Below are 20000 nucleotides of genomic sequence, written 5' to 3' on the forward strand. Positions count from 1 at the left end.
CACACACACACACACACACACACACACACACACACACACACACACACACACACACACACACACACATCAGGGGCGGACGAGGGGGGGGGGCACGGGGGGCATGTGCCCCCCCCCCGAAAAAAAGAAGAAAAAAAAACAAGTCGCGTAAGGCGAAAATACAACATTTAGTCAAGTAGCTGTCGAACTCACAGAATGAAACTGAACGCAACGCAACGCAGCAAGACCGTATACTCGTAGCATCGTCAGTCCACAGCGCACGGCAAAGGCAGTGAAATTGACAAGAAGAGCGGGGTAGTACTTGCGCTGAGAAGGATAGCACGCTTTTCTGTACCACTCTTCGTTTTAACTTTCTGAGCGTGTTTTTAATCCAAACATATCATATCTATATGTTTTTGGAATCAGGAACCGACAAGGAATAAGATGAAAGTGTTTTTAAATTGATTTGGACAATTTAATTTTGATAATAATTTTTATATTTTTAATTTTCAGAGCTTGTTTTTAATCCAAATATAACATATGTATATGTTTTTGGAATCAGAAAATGATGGGGAATAAGATGAACGTAAATTTGGATCGTTTTATAAAAAAAATAATTTTTTTACAATTTTCAGATTTTTAATGACCAAAGTCATTAATTAATTTTTAAGCCACCAAGCTGAAATGCAATACCGAAGTCCGGGCTTTGTCAAAGATTACTTGACCAAAATTTCAACCAATTTGGTTGAAAAATGAGAGCGTGACAGTGCCGCCTCAACTTTCACGAAAAGCCGGATATGACGTCATAAAAGACATTTATCGAAAAAATGAAAACAACGTCTGGGGATTTCATACCCAGGAACTCTCATGTCAAATTTCATAAAGATCGGTCCAGTAGTTTAGTCTGAATCGCTCTACACACACACACAGACACACAGACACACAGACATACATACACCACGACCCTCGTCTCGATTCCCCCCTCTACGTTAAAACATTTAGTCAAAACTTGACTAAATATAAAAAGAAGAAGATGAAAAAAAAAGATTTTTCTATGCTGATTCTATGACCATTTCTAAGTTCAAATGGCACCAGATGGCACCATTTTGCTTCTTTGGGCAAAAAAAATTTCTGGGGGGCCACCCTCGGACCCCCCTTGTAAATTCCCATCACATTCACTTTCGATTCAAAGTGACCCCCCCCCCTTACAAAGCAACTGATCCGCCCCTGCACATATATATATCAGATTCTCCAGGCCTTACTCGGAGAAAGCAAAAGTGATTGGCTGCATTTCTTAAAACTGAAACTAAAACATTTACTGTCTGCGATGCCGTTTTGAAAAACGTCTTCTGTACTGTTATTGCGATACACATGCAGTGATGTACCTGAGTTCCAAAACATTCTCTGTAACAATGCTAATAAAGCTAATGAATGTGAATTTATTATCCATTTGTTGAAATCGCAATTGAAGCAATTCAGTTCATCTACATATACTTTTCAATGCTTGTGGATACACATACATCTAGCATACAAAACTGGAGTTAAGGAAATCAAATAAGCTATCCAGCAAATATCAGTAACTTCCGCTCCTGCCAAGGGTGATAGAGCAAATATAAAGACAGTACAGAGCACATGAAAAATAATTTCTATGCCGAGGCTTCCTTTAAAACAGTGTTTAAAATATAAGATGACATTGTGGATATTTGAGCATTCACACTCTCATTTACGCTATTCCTGGTGTGAAGTGTTTTTAATCCAAGCCAAACTCTGTAGCTCTTGGCAGTCTTGGGACAATTTTTGCCTTTTTGTTTTTTGCCAAGAGTTTGCCTTCAACTCAGTTTACTATTTAGGTACACATGGACAGGATTCACAGAGAAACTATTATGAGCGCTTTGATCAGAAAGCAACAACTTTTAATAATATATATTTTTCCAAAACACAGCTGTTAAAGGTACATTAAGCCTCCCGTAAACCATCACAGAGCTCCCCGAGCGTCTACATATAGTACAAGCATACTTCCATTTGAACGCTCACCGAACTGGAACATCCTGGCTGCTTTCTGTCGAGCGTGAGAAATTTTCAAAGAATTTATTTTCGTGGACTTGGTCCTCAACAACAATGGCGCCTCGTTTTGGTGCTGGACGGCTGTTATGAATACCGGAATTCACGCCCGGACAGTAAGCCTCCCGTAAACCATCACAGATACTGTCAGGTTTTTACACACAGTAAAAACACCCTTCCATTTGAACGCTCACCAAACAGGAACATCCTAGGTGCCCTACGTAAAGAGCGAGCAATTTTCAAAGAATTAATTTTGCAGATTGTCTCGAACACTTTTTGGACCAAACATGAGTTACTTCCCTTCGGGTCTCATTCTATCGATGTAAACTGGCGATAGCCGTGAATTGATGATTATCAAAATGTTTTTGGACCGTGGTGCGTTTTTGCGCTTGACCTAACTTTTAAAATCTAAATAATAAATTGACAGCTTGTTACACAAACATTCTTTAATCATAAAAGAATTCTTTTTTCATCAAGACAAGATCAGTACAATTCGAAGTTGTGAAAGTTTGAAAAAAGAAAAGCCCGGAAGCAGGGTCACGCAAGGGTCGTAGCAGACGACGGTTTATCAGTGCATATCGCCGTTCCTCTCAACAGTCAAAAGCCATCGCTAGAGTTCTTGTGAACCACAGCCGTTTGTTTCGTGCATAAAAACGTGCTATTGTAAATAAGCTCACATCGAGTCGCATTCAAATGACTAACTGACGACTACATTGTGAAAAAGGGAAACTGGATCACACGGGTTCACGATGGCTTAGGGGCAAGATAAACCACGCAAAAACAAATTCTTTGAAAATTGTTCGCTCTTTACGGAGGGCACCTAGGATGTTCTCAATCGGTGAGTGTTTAAATGAAAGGGTGTTTGTACTGTGTGTAAAAGCCTGACCGTATCTGTGATGGTTTACAGGAGGCTTACTGTGCCTTTAACCCTTTCGCTGCCAATCAAAACTTGCATATGTGCATTCCTGACTGCCAGGGAATATTGGAGTTCGGGGTATAATAATTCACAAAAAATTCTAGCTCCAAACTGGCAGTAGGTAGGTAAGTAAAACCTATGTTATTTTTAAGGGAAATTGAACCAAGAATCTGTTTTTAGTGTCTAATCATGGAAATGATAATTAGTTTGGCTTATAATGATGTTTAAATATGAACTTTTGAAAAATCAGTCCGGCGCATCTTCCGGTGCCTGTGGATCAAACACAGGTGGCTGTTTTGCTCGCTCCAAGAAAGGATTATAATCACTATCATCTACCTGTTTCCAACGAATCGTCCGAAAGAAGATCTCCCCCTCCCCCTGTCAGTATTCATAATCATTTGCACCGCCTGTAGCGTCAGTCCGGCTTTGCTTTTCCCTACTACGGCCCGGTCGACTGTCACCGTTAGCCATTTTGACGAGTCGAGATTTCTCTCCCCTACCCTGTCGCCAAGGCCAAAAATAGCCTTCAGACGCAAAACCGCATCACTATTTATGTTTATTCATGAGAATGAGGTATCCTACCAAGCCATTGGCTACTATTTTTGTGTCAGCAGTGACATAGCATTTCTGGAAAATCCCGGAACGGAGAGGACGGGTCAGGCGCTGCGGCTGCACAAGCGCATGACGGGTATACCCGTCCTAAGGCAGGCAAGTGGTTAAAATCACTTTTTGAAAGCAAAAAAAATAAAATTTGATAACGCTTAACATTCACAGACACAAAAAGCCACAAGCGCACTCACAAAAGTGCACACACACACACACACACACACACACATACACACCACACACACACAACACGGTGGCAGATTCTCACTGAACCGTGAAAGAGGTATAAATTCTCACCCTTGCCCTGCGCACATGACTGGGCTCCTCTTCCAAGCGTGACGCTTCCTCCAGAAAATCATGGACATGATCCACTCCACAGGATCCTGCCTCAGCCTTGCGACGCACCCTGACATTAAATATCACATGTAACATTTAAACTATTGCCTCTGTCTTGCGACGCACCCTGACATGTATCACATGCAACAATTAATGATTATCTCTGTGACACAAGCTGACATTTATCACATGTAACAATTATTGATTATCTCTGTGATGCACCCTGACATTTATCACATGTAACAATTATTGATTATCTCTGTGATGCACACTGACATTTATCACATGTAACAATTATTGATTATCTCTGTGATGCACCCTGACATTTATCACATGTAACAATTATTGATTATCTCTGTGATGCACACTGACATTTATCATATGTAACAATTATTGATTATCTCTGTGATGCACACTGACATTTATCACATGTAACAATTATTGATTATCTCTGTGATGCACCCTGACATTTATCACATGTAACAATTATTGATTATCTCTGTGATGCACCCTCACATTTATCACATTTAACACTTAATGACTGCTTCTGCCTTGCGACGCTCCCTGCCATTTATTACATGTAACAATTGAAAACTAATTGCCAAATGCTGCCTATTCTGCTTGCAATGCTATTTATGCACACAGGATGCTTCCAGACACACTAGGAGCATGCATGCAAATAAATACACAGACATGCACACACAGAGGCTCGCCAAGACCCAGGCATGCACACACTCCACAATTGCACACATACACACGCGTGCAAACACACACACGCGCGCGCGCACACACACACACACACACGTGCGCGCGCACACACACACACACACACACACATCATTTAAACACAGCAAACCCAGAAGTATTCTTGAACACCTGATGCAGCCTCACCTGTAGGGGTCAGTATCAAGATGTGTCTCAGGGTAGATAATGGTATGAAAGGATGGCCCCTGGATGTACTTGGTGGCTGGTTCAATGTGATACGTGGTCTCTGGCATGTTCACTTGGCCTTCTAAACTTCCATTGTGGATGGATAGGTGAACCGAGCTTCTTGGCACCCCTAAAGAGAAAGCAAATAAGAATAAAACTAAAGCACAAAACTGCTCTTCTCTTCTAACCATTCTATTACATCTGCCTACATGAACAGCATTGTTTCTAAAGTCTTTGAGTTTGAAAATCGCTTGTTCATTTCAATGCTTGTTACTCTCTCAGGTGCCAGGAGACTGGTTCCGTACAACTCTCAGTCTCACTTACTCTTGTTTTCTCAGATCAAACAATATCCTTTACAAGGATGTTGCTGGAATTTATTTACTTTCGCATATTGGCCAAAGCCAAACGTAATCCCTGTTTTACTATCCACACGCGATAAAAGAAAGCAATAAAGACATAAAAACCTGTCCAATTATCACACATTACAGTGGTAACAGTAAAGTAAACCCCCTCTGACGAGAAAACAACCTCCAGTAATAACTCATTCACATGCGATAACATAAAGCAATATAGCTATTCTGATGAACACGTGGGGGAATTCGGGGGCTGTGATTGGATGGTCTCTTCCGATCATCAAAGCATAATGCTACGGAAGTCGGCCATTTTTCTCAATATCCAAAAGCATATTGTCAATAACAAAGACGCATGGTTCCGGTTTACCCACCTGTACCACACGATGTTTCACTGATCGACAACAGCATACACTGACAACTTGAAATTCTTCTCGGGAATGTTTTTCAGCTTTACAAATGTCAATAGCATACCCTTTTCTGCTAACTTCCCGATGAAACAGGACTAAACCTATTATTTTCTGTCCCTAAACACCACAAAATGCCCAAAGTCGAAAGATGTAGTACAAACAGGGGAGTACAACGGAACAGCCGTTTTTGTGTGCCTGTGAGCTTAGTTCACAGTTGCCGACTGACACAAATTTTCGCATTCGGCTTTTCTTATCTCGTATCTCCACACTAAATACCCCACTTCCCCTCTGAAGTATTGATGTACAACCCATGGCACTAACATTCATGTAGTCGTTTATAACTGAGGTTGAAAAATTCGCTTCATGACTGACGAGACAAGTATAAATGCCATTCATCCGAACTGGAAACGTCGCTGCCGTCTGCTCGCTTTGTATGGATTAGCTGTTCTCTTTTCCTTCCCTTGTTGCATCCTAGTTCTTCAGTTGTTTCTAGTTTTCCGTTGATGTTGTGTTTTGGTCTTCTTCATAAGTAGTCTTGTTCAAAATTTAAAAAAATCAAACTTCTTTTTGTTGTATACGAATGAACAAATACTAATGTCAAATCGAGTTTAGTTTTCCAAAGTCAGTGTGGCGCCTGCGCAAAACTAATGCGCATAAGAAACGGCGTCTGCTATCAAAACCTGAGATCAATGCATCGACGCAAAAACTGTCATTTTGTAAGTTTGGAACAACAAATAAAGGTCAGAACAGCTATATAATCGCTATTGTATTTTCAGCGTAGCAATAGGGTCCGATATTTAGACTCGAACAAGTATACTGCGACTCGTCTTCGACTCGTCGGCATTATACTTGTCTCGTCTAAATATCAGACCCTATTGCTACGCTGAAAACACAATAGCTGTTAATAAAGACTCAGAAAACTTTCCAATAATCAAACAAAACAGTGGAACCTGTAAAGTGAGGCCCCTCTGATGAGAGAACACCCTCCAGTAACAACTCATCCACATGTTGTCCATCCATCTACTGACCTCACCAAAATATATCTGACACAAAAGGAAACCTGAAATGTAGGGACACTTTTTGCTTCTTTAAAACGTCCACATGTTGCAAGTATAGCCTTGTATTTCGTTACAGGTTCTTTTGACAGTAGCACAAGGGAGGGAGGGAGGGAGGGAGGGAGGGAGGGAGGGAGGGAGAGAGAGAGAGAGACAGTGTGAGAGAGAGAGAGAGAGAGAGAGAGAGAGAGAGAGAGAGAGAGAGAGAGAGAGAGAGAGAGAGAGAGAGAGAGAGAGAGAGAGAGAGAGAGAGAGAGAGAGAGAGAGAGAGAGAGAGAGAGAGAGAGAGAGAGAGAGAGATCAAATCAAATAACATTTTATTTTTCGAGGGTTGTGGCATAAGCAATACAACGAGCTTTTTTTCAACCAGCCCTCGCCCAGAGAGGGGACTAATCTAATAGTAATCACATATTTACACGGATATTAACGTAGAAAAAAAGGTAGAGAAAAACAACAACATATGAATATTTACACATTACATATTATACACAAATATAAAGCGTCATATATATAACGTAGTGAAAACAATGCTGAATACACATGCATGCATGAGTATATATGTGTTATTAAAGCTTTGAGTGTTTTTGTGTGGATATAATGAACACTGATGCTTTGGACGAGAGAGAGAGAGAGAGAGAGAGAGAGAGAGAGAGAGAGAGAGAGAGAGAGAGAGAGAGAGAGAGAGACAGAGAGAGAGAGAGAGAGAGAGAGAGAGAGAGAGATGATGATGATGATGATGATGATGATGATGATGGAACTTTATTTTTCAAGGATAGAGGTTTCAGGCAACGCCTTTTCTTACAACCTGTCCTTACTTCTAATGCCAATTGTTGACAGCTACTTGCACATGTTGAGACTAGTATATAGCCATCAAGGTAGACATATAATAATTATGCAGAGCTTGTTTAAAACTCTTTAGTGAGGTTAATGATCTTATTACAGACGGAATGGAGTTCCACACCAAAGAGCCAGAGAAGGCTCGACTAGTTTTGAACAAATCAATCCTGGGTATTGGTGGTAGAAAATTGATAGACCCGTATCTTTCGGTGACTATGTGAAATAGGTCCTGAATATAGTTAGGCACTTCGCCATGATATACTTTATACATCAATATAGCATGACTTCCCTTCTTTGTCTCTGTTATTCTAGTGAGAAAATATCCAGCAATGTATCGATTGGACATTGGATTTCCCTTCTTTGAGCCATGTGACAACAGAGGCCTACAAAACTTCATATTTGGGCGTTTCAGGTTGACCGAAACTTTAAAGGAACTTCAAAACACACGTCATGTTCAATGTCAAAACAACAACAAAGTCAGTACATGACGTGTGTTTTGTAGTTCCTTTGAAGTTTCGGTCAACCTGAAACGCCCAAATATGAAGCTTATGTGTTTGATTGCATGTGTGTGTGTGCTCGTTCAATCGTCAAAACAACAACAAAGTCATTGTACCTGAAAAGAATTCGATCGATACATAAATGTTATTTGCGTTTTTGACCAAAATATGAAATTTTACACAGATCTCGACAGTCATTGTTCACCTCGACCGCTAGCGCGGTCTCGGAGAACAATGACTCGACTGTCTCGATCTGTGTAAAATGTCATATTTTGGTCAAAAACGCAAATAAGTATAAGTTACAGCTCCGTCCATCCATGGTATCGCCTGATATTTTGTCGAGACTGGGTCAATGAATATGATGACGTCACTCGAGGCTCTGCCGAGAGTGACGTCATTATATTCTTTCACCCCGTCGAGACAAAATATCACGCGATACCATGGATGGACGGAGCTGTAACGTATATATGGCATGACCAAAATAAAGAGAATTTGTCATGGGATGTAGAAACAAATCATTGGAAATTCACCATGGGCAATCAACCCAAGCCTAGAAGTTGTATAACTATATTTTGTTTCAGTCTTGGCAAGGCCAGTTTTGTCCAGTTCCGGAAAAGACATCATGACGAGACGAAAAAACCCAATTCCATGGATGAAAACGTATAAGCTTATATCCCGTGACGCATCAAAGCTAAATTTTGTTTTGAAATGTCTTCACAACGTACAGATAACTTATAACGACATAATCGCCTTCAAAAGACAGGAAAAACGCACACTTTGTTTTTCGTCTGCTACAAATCTAGTCTTGTTGGTTGACGGAGAGAATAAAGCTTCAATCGTACCTTCATCAACAGGAATAAATGCTCAATCTGCTGTCAGTTCGCAACTGAACCTTGGTTTTTTTCTTTAACTTTTTGGTTAACATTGAAACGGCAATCCAAAAGAGTGTTTCAGCTGTTTCAAGACACAGGCTTAGCTCCTTCTTTTGAGTTGCTTTTCAGTCTAAAATGACACCGGAAGCGAACAAATTGTCGCGTATACTGTCGTCACAAAAAGACGTCATGACAAAGTTACACGCAAAGCGAAAGAGACTTTGACGTCATTTACTTTTGTTCGGAATTTTCCGTCTGTTCCTAGCTTGTCAGTGAAGACCTGACATGAGTAAGCTTACCCAAAACGTCTTTGTTCTCTATTCACATTGCAGCTGTGAAATAATCAGTCTTGTGTCTCGGTCGTGTAGGTACAGAGTTTGCTTCTGCAATCGTTGTGTTCATGTTGATGACGGCTTCATAAGACAATTCAGCGAATCTATCGTATGGAAGACACCGAACCCAACAGGAGGCTGTATTGATGCGTTTGCAATTTTCTGAAGAAATAAACTGCATGTGGTTAATTTTATCCGTTTAATGCTTGTCAAAACGAGCCATAAGGCTTTAGAATAAAAGATTTCACTCATTGCTTGGCCATCTAATCACAGACGAGGTCGCAGTTTGTAGGTTGAATCTATGAATCCGCCAGAGATAGATATAGATCTGTATTTCTGGTACGACCTTCCAGATTATCAACAGCGGGTTCATGGTCAGAATCAAGAGGTCAAATTTGCGTGGCTCCCAATCATTTCATAAAAGATTTCCTTTTTATATTTAGTCAAGTTTTGACGAAATATTTTAACATCGAGGGGGAATCGAAACGAGGGTCGTGGTGTATGTGCGTGTGTCTGTGTGTCTGTGTGTGTGTGTGTGTGTGTAGAGCGATTCAGACTAAACTACTGGACCGATCTTTATGAAATTTGACATGAGAGTTCCTGGGTATGAAATGCCCGAACGTTTTTTTCATTTTTTTGATAAATGTCTTTGATGACGTCATATCCGGCTTTTCGTGAAAGTTGAGGCGGCACTGTCACGCCCTCATTTTTCAACCAAATTGGTTGAAATTTTGGTCAAGTAATCTTCGACGAAGCCCGGACTTCGGTATTGCATTTCAGCTTGGTGGCTTAAAAATTAATTAATGACTTTGGTCATTAAAAATCTGAAAATTGTAAAAAAAAATAAAAATTTATAAAACGATCCAAATTTACGTTTAGCTTATTTTCATCATTTGCTGATTCCAAAAACATATAAATATGTTATATTCGGATTAAAAACAAGCTCTGAAAATTAAATATATAAAAATTATTCTCAAAATTAAATTGTCCAAATCAATTTAAAAACACTTTCATCTTATTCCTTGTCGGTTCCTGATTCCAAAAACATATAGATATGATATGTTTGGATTAAAAACACGCTCAGAAAGTTAAAACAAAGAGAGGTACAGAAAAGCGTGCTATCCTTCTTAGCGCAACTACTACCCCTCTCTTCTTGTCAATTTCACTGCCTTTGCCATGAGCGGTGGACTGACGATGTTACGAGTATACGGTCTTGCTGAAAAATGGCATTGCGTTCAGTTTCATTCTGTGAGTTCGACAGCTACTTGACTAAATATTGTATTTTCGCCTTACGCGACTTGTTCTTATTTCTGCGGCTGCGCAAGTTATTTGCTTAGGTCATGGCCGAACTTTAGGCCTACGGAGAAATATTATACGATACAGCATGACTTCCCTTCTTTGTCTCTGTTAATCTAGGGAGAAAATATCCAGCAATATTTCTCCGTAGGCCTAAAGTTCGGCCATGACCTAGGCAAAATAACTTGCGCAGCCGCAGAAACAAGAAAATGGAAATCTTTTATGAAATGATTGGGAGCCACGCAAATTTGACCTCTTGATTCCGACCATGAATCCGCTGTTGATAATCTGGAAGGTCGTACCAGAAATGCAGATTTATCTCTGGCCGATTCATAGATTCAACCTACAAACTGCGACCTCATCTGTGATCAGATGGCCAAGCAATGCATGAAATCTTTTATTCTAAAGCCTTATGGCTCCTTTCGACAAGCATTAAACGGATGAAATTAACCACATGCAGTTTATTCTTCAGAAAAATGCACACAAAAAATGGGTTGGGTTCGGTGATTTGTACATAAACGTCTTCCTCACGATAGATTCGCTGATTTGTCTTATGAAGCCGTCATCAACACGAACACAATGATTGCAGAAGCAAACTCTGTACCTACACGACCGAGACACAAGACTGATTATTTCACAGCTGCAATGTGAATAGAGAACAAAGACGTTTTGGGTAAGCTTACTCATGTCAGGTCTTCACTGACAAGCTAGGAACAGACGGAAAATTCCAACACACCAAAGCCGCTACACCACATCACAACGCCAAAGTTCTCGGTGGATCTTTTTCAAATTTGGACACCGTATTCAGCTACACCCCGGACACAATATCATCGATGAGATATTTCAACACGTGCTCTCAGCGCGCAGCGCTGAACCGATTTTGGTTTTTGTGTTCATTTCACCATAATAAGTAACTCTTCCTTATCTTCTCCAGTGTTTTGCGTTTATCTCCCTTCCTTCGTGTGGCTTCAATCCATATTCCCGTTTGTAAGTTACTATTTTTAGAATGTCACTGCGCTGTCCACAACGCTTCCCTTGCACCCGTAAGTTGTTCTTACTGTCAAAGTGAAAAGGTCGAATCAATTTATAGCCACGCGAAAAATACACTCTCACCTATCTCTATATATTTATAGATATAGATATACATATATATATATACGGCTTCTCTGTGTGTGTGTGTGTTTGTGTGTGTGTGTGGGCAAAAACCTGTGTATTGTAGAGTTCTGTTTGTGATGTGGTCTAGCGGCTTTTGTCTGTCTGTATGTTCTGGCATTTGAGAAGCCACAGCAGATAATATAGGGCTAAGAAATAAGCTCTAAAATTCTCAATCCCGTTTGACAGGACTTCGCCTTCAAAGGTGATTGTGGTGAACCACCACGCTGTCTGTCTCTGTCTCGCGATTCACCCCGGCGAAGCCGGGTATTCCTCTAGTGCCATATAATACTTTACAGCTGTTTCATCCATCGACGTCATCATATTCATACACCAGTTAACAGTTTCGGCACTTACAATTACATGGTACAAAGAAGGAAAACTCACGTGATACCCAAAGCGATTCTGGTTGGACGAGAAATTTCGACGAGCAACCGCTGCATCGTCTGCTCAACGTGATGGAAGCAATTGAACGGGACGGTGTGTTTTCCTCTACGTTATAACAAAAGCCTCACGTTACATCCAAATTAGCGATGGCGTCAACATGCTGTGTTATTGGTTGCAGTAATGGGAGTAACCGACTTAAAAAATAATGGTCGGAAGATTGAAAAATTCATTACGTGCCTCGACGGTCGTGTGTGGTTGTGAACCACAAGTTCAGGTGGGCATTTGTTATCGCCTGTGTGTCGTGTTTTGACAAACTTTTAGTACGACTGATGTGAGCCGAATTTATTGGGGAAAGTTCAATGAATGCAAAAAGGTATGCCAAATAGTAGTGTGTCATGTTTCCTTTGCGTTGGGTTGTGGTGAAATACACAGCGGTTATCTGTTTGCGAGTTGCCTGGAACACGGTTTTTTAATAACATCTCTCGATCTTCACATATTTTGTCATGTGAATAAGAACAGAACAAGTTCGTCAAACATATTTCTTATTTTATCTGCATTGAATGAATTTACAACCACCTTCTTGTTAATTGTTTATTCATAAAGACTACTTGTACTGAAGAAAATGTTTCCCCCTTTCAACGGGTGGAGTAGTGCGCCAGAGTAGTGTCCCTTGCGTAGAAACGTGGGCAAAAAACACGATCTGCACATGCGGTGAAATTAACCGGAAAAAGACATAAACATGCCGAAAAACGATATGCGCATCACCCGGAAAAGGAAATAGGTCGAATCTGCTCGCGATAAAAGAAGTGCGCATGTGCGAGATCTAAAATGGCCGCGGAACTGTTAACTGGTGTATTGACCCAGTCTCGACAAAATATTACGCGATACCATGGATGGACGGAGCTGTAACTTATACTTACAGTCTTATTAAACTGTTTAACTAGCGGCAGGTATAGATTCTTTAACTTCAAATCAGCTGATAGAGAGAGAGAGAGAGGGGGGGGGGGGGGAGAGAGAGAGAGAAAGGAGAAAGGGTGGTGAGAGAGAAAGTGAGAGAAAGAGAGAGAGAGAGAGATTGAGAAAGAGAGAGAGAGGAGAAAGGGTGGTGAGAGAGAAAGTGAGAGAAAAAGAGAGTGAGAGAAAGAGAGAGAGAGAAAGATAAAGAGAGGGAGAGAGAAAGAGAGGGAGAGAGAGAGAGAGAGAAAGAGAGAGAGAGAAAGAGAGAAAGAGAGAGAGAGAGAGAGAGAAAGAGAGGGAGAGGGAGAGAGAGAGGGGGAGGGAGGGAGAGAGAGAGAGAGAAAGTGAGAGAAAAAGAGAGTGAGAGTAAAAGAGAGTGAGAGAAAGAGAGGGAGAGAGAGAGAGAGAAAGAGAGGGAGAGAGAGAAAGTGAGAGAGAAAGTGAGAGAAAAAGAGAGAGAGAAAGGGAGGTAGAGAAAGAGAAAGAGAGAAAGAACGCGAGAGATAAAGAGAATTTTTTTTTTTTTAATTTATTTATTTTTTTTAAATTTATTTATTTTATGCAGCTTGTTATCGCGCGCATATTTCAACATACGGATTCAAGGCGCAGGGATTTATTTATGCCGTGTGAGATGGAATTTTTTCACACAATACATCACGCATTCACATCGGCCAGCAGATCGCAGCCATTTCGGCGCATATCCTACTTTTCACGGCCTATTATTCCAAGTCACACAGGTATTTTGGTGGACATTTTTATCTATGCCTATACAATTTTGCCAGGAAAGACCCTTTTGTCAATCGTGGGATCTTTAACGTGCACACCACAATGTAGTGTACACGAAGGGACCTCGGTTTTTCGTCTCATCCGAAAGACTAGCACTTGAACCCACCACCTAGGTTAGGAAAGGGGGGAGAAAATTGCTAACGCCCTGACCCAGGGTCGAAATCGCAACCTCTCGCTTCCGAGCGCAAGTGCGTTACCACTCGGCCACCCAGTCCACAGTCCAGAAATGAAGGTAGAAAGAGAGAAAGAGAGAGAGTAATCATAAAATGTTTGTCAAATTACATATATCTCCTCTCAGAGTCGACTGACAGTGTTGGATCCCAATTACACACATCTCCATCCCATCCCCCACCCCCACCCTCCCCGTTCCCTCAACACCAGACACTTTAACACACCGGTACCTCTACGTCTCTTATCACGTTGTCACTGTATCTTCTTCTTCTTCTGCGTTCGTGGGCTGAAACTCCCACGTTCACTCGTGTTTTTGCACGAGTGGAATTGTACGTGTATGACCGTTTTTACCCCGCCATTTAGGCAGCCATACGCCGCTTTAGGAGGAAGCATGCTGGGTATTTTCGTGTTTCTATAACCCACCAAACTCTGACATGGATTACAGGATCTTTTTCGTGCGCACTTGGTCTTGTGCTTGCGTGTACACACGAAGGGGGATAAGCCACTAGCAGGTCTGCACATAAGTTGACCTGGGAGATCGGAAAAATCTCCACACTTAACCCACCAGGCGGCCGCGGCCAGGATTCGAACCCTCGACCTTCCGATTAAGAGGGCGACGTCTTACCACCCCGCCACAGCGCCCGTCGTCACTGTATCAAATGCTGCAGCCTGTATCGATTTGCATGTTAATGCTAGGAAGTTGAGACCTGTTTCCACACACAAGGTATCTCAAGTTTCAGGGGCAATAGCGAAACTTATCACAGCCTATCTTATGTTACCTGCCCTTTTGAACTTCCTTTTTCGTCACCACACCCAGACATGTCATCTTATGGGCGATCTTAAATAAAACCACACACACACACACACACACACTTTCCATGAGCATTTCAGCTTTACCAAGTGAAATATTTTTGAACAGACACTGACATAGTCGCAGAAAGACAGAAACTGAGAAGACCGACAGACAAAAAGACACGATACAACCATACAACCAGACGTTCTCGGTGTAGGGGCACCCGTACGACTGAAGTACAGTCAGTAGTTTTGACACCCCTCCCCCCCCCCCCCCCCCACCACCACACACACACTATTGGTATCCCTCTCCCTTAAACCAAAGCCATCCAGAGTATAGTAACGTTCAGGGCAAGGTGTCGATCCGCTCAAAAAGCCTCACAAACTTATCCCGTTAAAAAAAGCAAACCGAGTCACAAAGCCGCGCTGGACCCGTGTGAATCAGGTAAACTTGTCTTTTATCCACCCCGTCTAAAGGCTGTTTCACCTTTCCCATTTAGCGGGTCAACTCGAGGTGGGCGCCAAAGGAGGTACACACGGGTCGCGGCATACCCACCAGCAGAGCTGTACATTGCTGAGGGTGCGTGGCTAGTATACTGTACAAAGTAGCCTAGTTGACACGGTACAGGCATGACTCAGCATCAACCATTAACACGTCGTTTCGTCCCCCCCCCCCCCCCTCCCGTCTCCTTCCACCACCTAAGAATCGATCAACCTGAGGTTTTTCATTCCCTCAGTGTATCTGTCCCTGTTTTACCCTGAGCCTGTTTGTCTGTCTTTTCTGACTATTTTATACAGTCGCGTACGCAAGGAGAGAGAGGGATTGCTCAATATCCAAATGACTTTCCTTATACTGACAGTGACATAACAATTCAGTGCTTTTAATGCTCATAACCTATGCCAAATAGCGACTTGAAGGTCTTCTCTTGATTTCTGTCAATCTATTTATACTCAAGTCCAACATTTTTAAAAGTCTTTCTTTCTTTATTTGGTGTTTAACGTCGTTTTCAACCATTCAAGGTTATATCGCGACGGCGGAAGGGGGGAGATGGGATAGGGGAAAGGGGGGGGGGAGATGGGATAGAGCCACTTGTTAATTGTTTCTTGTTCACAAAAGCACTAATCAAAAAGTTCCTCCAGGGGCTTGCAACGTAGTACAATATATGACCTTACTGGGAGAATGCAAGTTTCCAGTACAAAGGACGTAACATTTCTTACATACTGCTTGACTAAAATCTTTACAAACATTGACTATATTCTATACAAGAAACACTTAACAAGGGTAAAAGGAGAAACAGAACCTGTTAGTCGCCTCTTACGACATGCTGGTTAGCATCGGGTAAATTCTTTCTCGTCCCAACCAATATGGGACTCCCCCTAACCCGCGGGGGGTATTTTTAAAAGTAAACATTTTCATTCCTCTGTTGTATAAATGAAGGCACTTGGACGGCTGAAACCCCTTGCATTTTGTCCTCAACCTACAGTGGAACCCCCATTTACAACTAAATAATCTGATAAGACCCGGTCTCAAAAGGGAGGGATTCTTTAAATACAGATCAATTAACTGAGGTTATGAACGTAAAATATGAACAAGCAAGAGGTCGGGAGAGGCGAAAGGGGGAGGGGGGAACTGAATGGGGAGAGGAGACTAAGGGGAGTTTAAAATCAGGAGATCTTAAAAGCAGGGTTATAATGCCGTCATATTTATTGTTCAAGTTGGCCCTAAGTTTTCTGTTCGCTGCTCAGATCTCACTATGTGCCTTACTTTTCTGTGCAACCCTGCCGTTCCTCGGGTCTACTTTCACTTGCCCTGAAGTTTATACAAAGAGAATAAAGACGATGCCATGTCTGGGTAGTTACTAAAGGTCCCCCGAATACACAAGTTCCCAGGAAAGGGGATCAGTCATGCGTTCAAGCCGAGCGAAATGATGCAAATTTTGCTCAAAAGGTTCTTCGCTGAAAGCTCATTTTGAAAGCAAGTTCAGTTGGACAAACACTCCAATCTGGCGACCACGAATAGGATATCAACCATGTCCACCGTCTTGCCCCCCCCCCCCCCCCCTCCCTTTCCGACCCTTCCGCTATTCGGCCTTTCCATTTATTTTTCACGGAGCTAAATAAACACACACGGACACGCACAGATGCACCCACTCATGCACGCACGCACGCACGCACCCCCCCCCCCCCCCCCCGAGATTCGATCCAAAGTATCTCACGACCAGACATATCTTCAGTTCTAGTTCAAATGTTACAGAGAGAGAGAGAGAGAGAGAGAGAGAGAGAGAGAGAGAGAGAGAGAGAGAAAGAGAGAGTGGGAGAGAGAGAGAGACACACACACACACACACACAGACAGACAGCCACGCAGACACACACACACACACACACACACTGACTGACAGACAGCCACGCATACGCGCCACGCAGACACACAGGCACAATCACACACACACATACACAGTGACACAAACACGCACACACACTGTGACACAAACCCATAGATCTTAATATGTTTTTCCCAAACACTATGAATTCCCTAGCGACCTGGTCTGTGTTTGCACACTTGCACAAGTTTCCAATCAGCGCTGTAATAACACGGTAGCTGATAGTATCCATGCACTGACAACTTCCCGGTTGTGGAGTGTTGTTACCTGTTCACGCCCAATCACGTGAGGTCTCTCTCCAATGTTTATATTCATGTCAGGTATAAAAGCACTGGACAAACAAACACAATTATCTCTTCCAAGAACCGTCTGCAGTGCATAAACACATTGTGTTTCAATCAACCGAACTGAATAATCCTGGATTATAAAATGTAAAACAGATCGAGCCTACAATACAACTTGAACTCTTCCTTAGTGAACGAGGATAAACTACTGAAAATAATACATTAAAAACATTCCGATTATCAAATTAAGTGGTTTACCAAGCCAACAGGCAAATAAAATACGTGCAATATTCCTTTTTACACATATACTTCTACCCTCTCCCCTCCCCACCACCCCCACCACCCCAAAAAATAACCGAATCAAATACCGCCCCCCCCCCCCCCCCCTCCCCTCTACTACGTTGAAAGCTCCCTTTCATGGTAAATCGGTGCAGTTTACGAGTCAGGAGGGTGTCATGGCAGATTTATGACACCGTGTGACGATCGAACTATCGACGACGGACATAAAACCCTGCTAGGCTGGCCATGAACAGAGCACACCCAGCTAAAGGTAGCGTCATTACCCTGTAAACTTTCCTGTAAACCGCAACAGAATTGATCTGTCAAGGATTTCACGTGGGATAAGAGCATCATTCCACTTGGTCACATACCTAAACTTAACAAGCCGGGCTTCTTTCTGCGCAGAGCGAGAATTGATTTTTTAAATTTATCTATTGACTTGTTGATTTGTTTATGTATTCATTTTGTGTGTGTGTGGCTGAATTAATACCGTAACTGACACCTGTGTCGATCCACAAAATTAATTCAGAGATAAAAACAAAACAAAAACACCCTACATTGTAGGCTACAGGAACCAGGCACACGGTTGGTGTTTTATATTATCTTGAAAGCGGAAGGGTGTTCTTATCCAATGTAAAAGCCTGGGCAGATCTGTGTCCGTTTACATGCTGTTTTATACATGTTTATGGTAAGGACGGTCTCTTTGAAGAAAAGCCGCACGCTCTTGATCTTCCTTTGACCCAGAGAAAAAGAATAGTTTGGGGGAAAAAAACGTGCCCTCTCCTTTTTTTTCTCACTGGGACCGTGTGAGTGTGAGTGCGTGCGTGTGTTTGAATGTTATCGAACAAAATCACCCTAACAGAGAGATAAGATGGACGTCAATAATCATTAAAACACAAACACACACACACACACTCGCACACATACACACCACACACAATAACTCTACCTTCCCCACGCCTTTGTCTACAATACTAGAAAAAGGATAGATCTTTTTGTTTCGTTAGCGGGTGTAAACTTACCTCAATTTTATGCAGGGCCATGAAAATACACTCGCAAGACAATAAAATAATGCAAATCGTGTTTGGTTTCACAACAAACAGTGCGTCAAAGTTAACCCAGAGCTGTATCGAAAGAGGAGGTATGTAGCCTGCTTATGGGGATGGGGTATGGGTTATTTGGTGGTTACCTACAGGCTGAAGTGCAGGAATAAAATATTATTACGTTCGACATCTTTCATGACTATTTCTGTGTGGCTGGATTTGTAACTTTTGTTTGCTTGATAAGTGGTAGTTGGGAGATTGGATCCAAAGTCTGTCACGCCCAGACATCATAGTCTTCAGTTCTGGTTCTTCTTCTTCTTCGTTCATGGGCTTAGACTCCCACGTTCACTCATGTTTTTAGCACGAGTGGATTTGTACGTGTATGACCGTTTTTACCCCGCCATTCAGGCAGCATACGCCGATTACGGGGGAGTTTCTGGTTCAAATGTCAGAGAGAGAGAGAGAGAGAGAGAGAGAGAGAGAGAGAGAGAGAGAGAGAGAGAGAGAGAGAGAGAGAGAGAGAGAGAGAGAGAGAGAGAGAGAGAGAGAGAGAGAGAGAGAGAGAGAGAGTCAAAATACTCACCTTTTACTTGTCCTTGGTAGATGAAGGACGTATCCACAGAACGCAGGCCTTTGTCGGTGACGTGCACTTGATGGTCAGGGCCGAAGATTCCCTCGGCAGGAGATAACTTTAGATGGAAATTTCTGAAACACAACACATTTTAGAAACAAATTGAATAGTCAGTGTTCATGTTGCTGTTAGATCAACATTCTTTTTTAAACACAACGCATTCAAGAAAATTGAATAGTCCGTTTTTGTGTAGCTGCTGGATGAACATTTCTGAAACACAACACATTCAAAAAAATTGAAGTGTCCGTTTTCGTGTTGCTTTGTAGTGTTGTTCTCATTTTCTCAATTTGTGAGAGTAGGCGAGGGAGCGAGGCGATGAGACGAAATGAGGAGAGACAGACGATTAGCAGACACAGATGGGGAAAAAAATGTGACATGAAACAGCTGGTACAGACACCAGCGACAAGTCGCCTATTGTCACGCTGAAATCACACGCATGCATGCACACACGCACGCACTCACAAACACCTGCCCCCTGCATCCACCACCCCACACACACACGCACTCACACACACACACGCACGAATGCACGCACGCACGCGCGCACACACACACACGCACGAATGCACGCACGCACGCGCGCACACACACACACACACACACGCACACACACAAACACACACACACACACGCGCGACAAAAGAAACACAATCGATTTCTGT

General features: G+C 42.2%; 1 protein-coding gene across 1 annotated transcript in view; it reads right to left on the reverse strand.

The window, feature by feature from the left end:
• The window catches only part of LOC138961206 (disintegrin and metalloproteinase domain-containing protein 10-like), a gene marked incomplete in the record, with an annotated part of 136745 nt that overhangs the window by 90694 nt on the left and 26051 nt on the right, over window positions 1-20000 (reverse strand). Inside the window, 3 exon segments of the mRNA XM_070332807.1 lie at window positions 3858-3965; window positions 4787-4955; window positions 19291-19412. Of these exon segments, the coding sequence (XP_070188908.1) occupies window positions 3858-3965; window positions 4787-4955; window positions 19291-19412 (399 nt within the window).

The sequence above is a fragment of the Littorina saxatilis genome, linkage group LG3 (genome assembly GCF_037325665.1).
Source record: "Littorina saxatilis isolate snail1 linkage group LG3, US_GU_Lsax_2.0, whole genome shotgun sequence".
In the NCBI taxonomy this organism is placed as follows: domain Eukaryota; kingdom Metazoa; phylum Mollusca; class Gastropoda; order Littorinimorpha; family Littorinidae; genus Littorina; species Littorina saxatilis.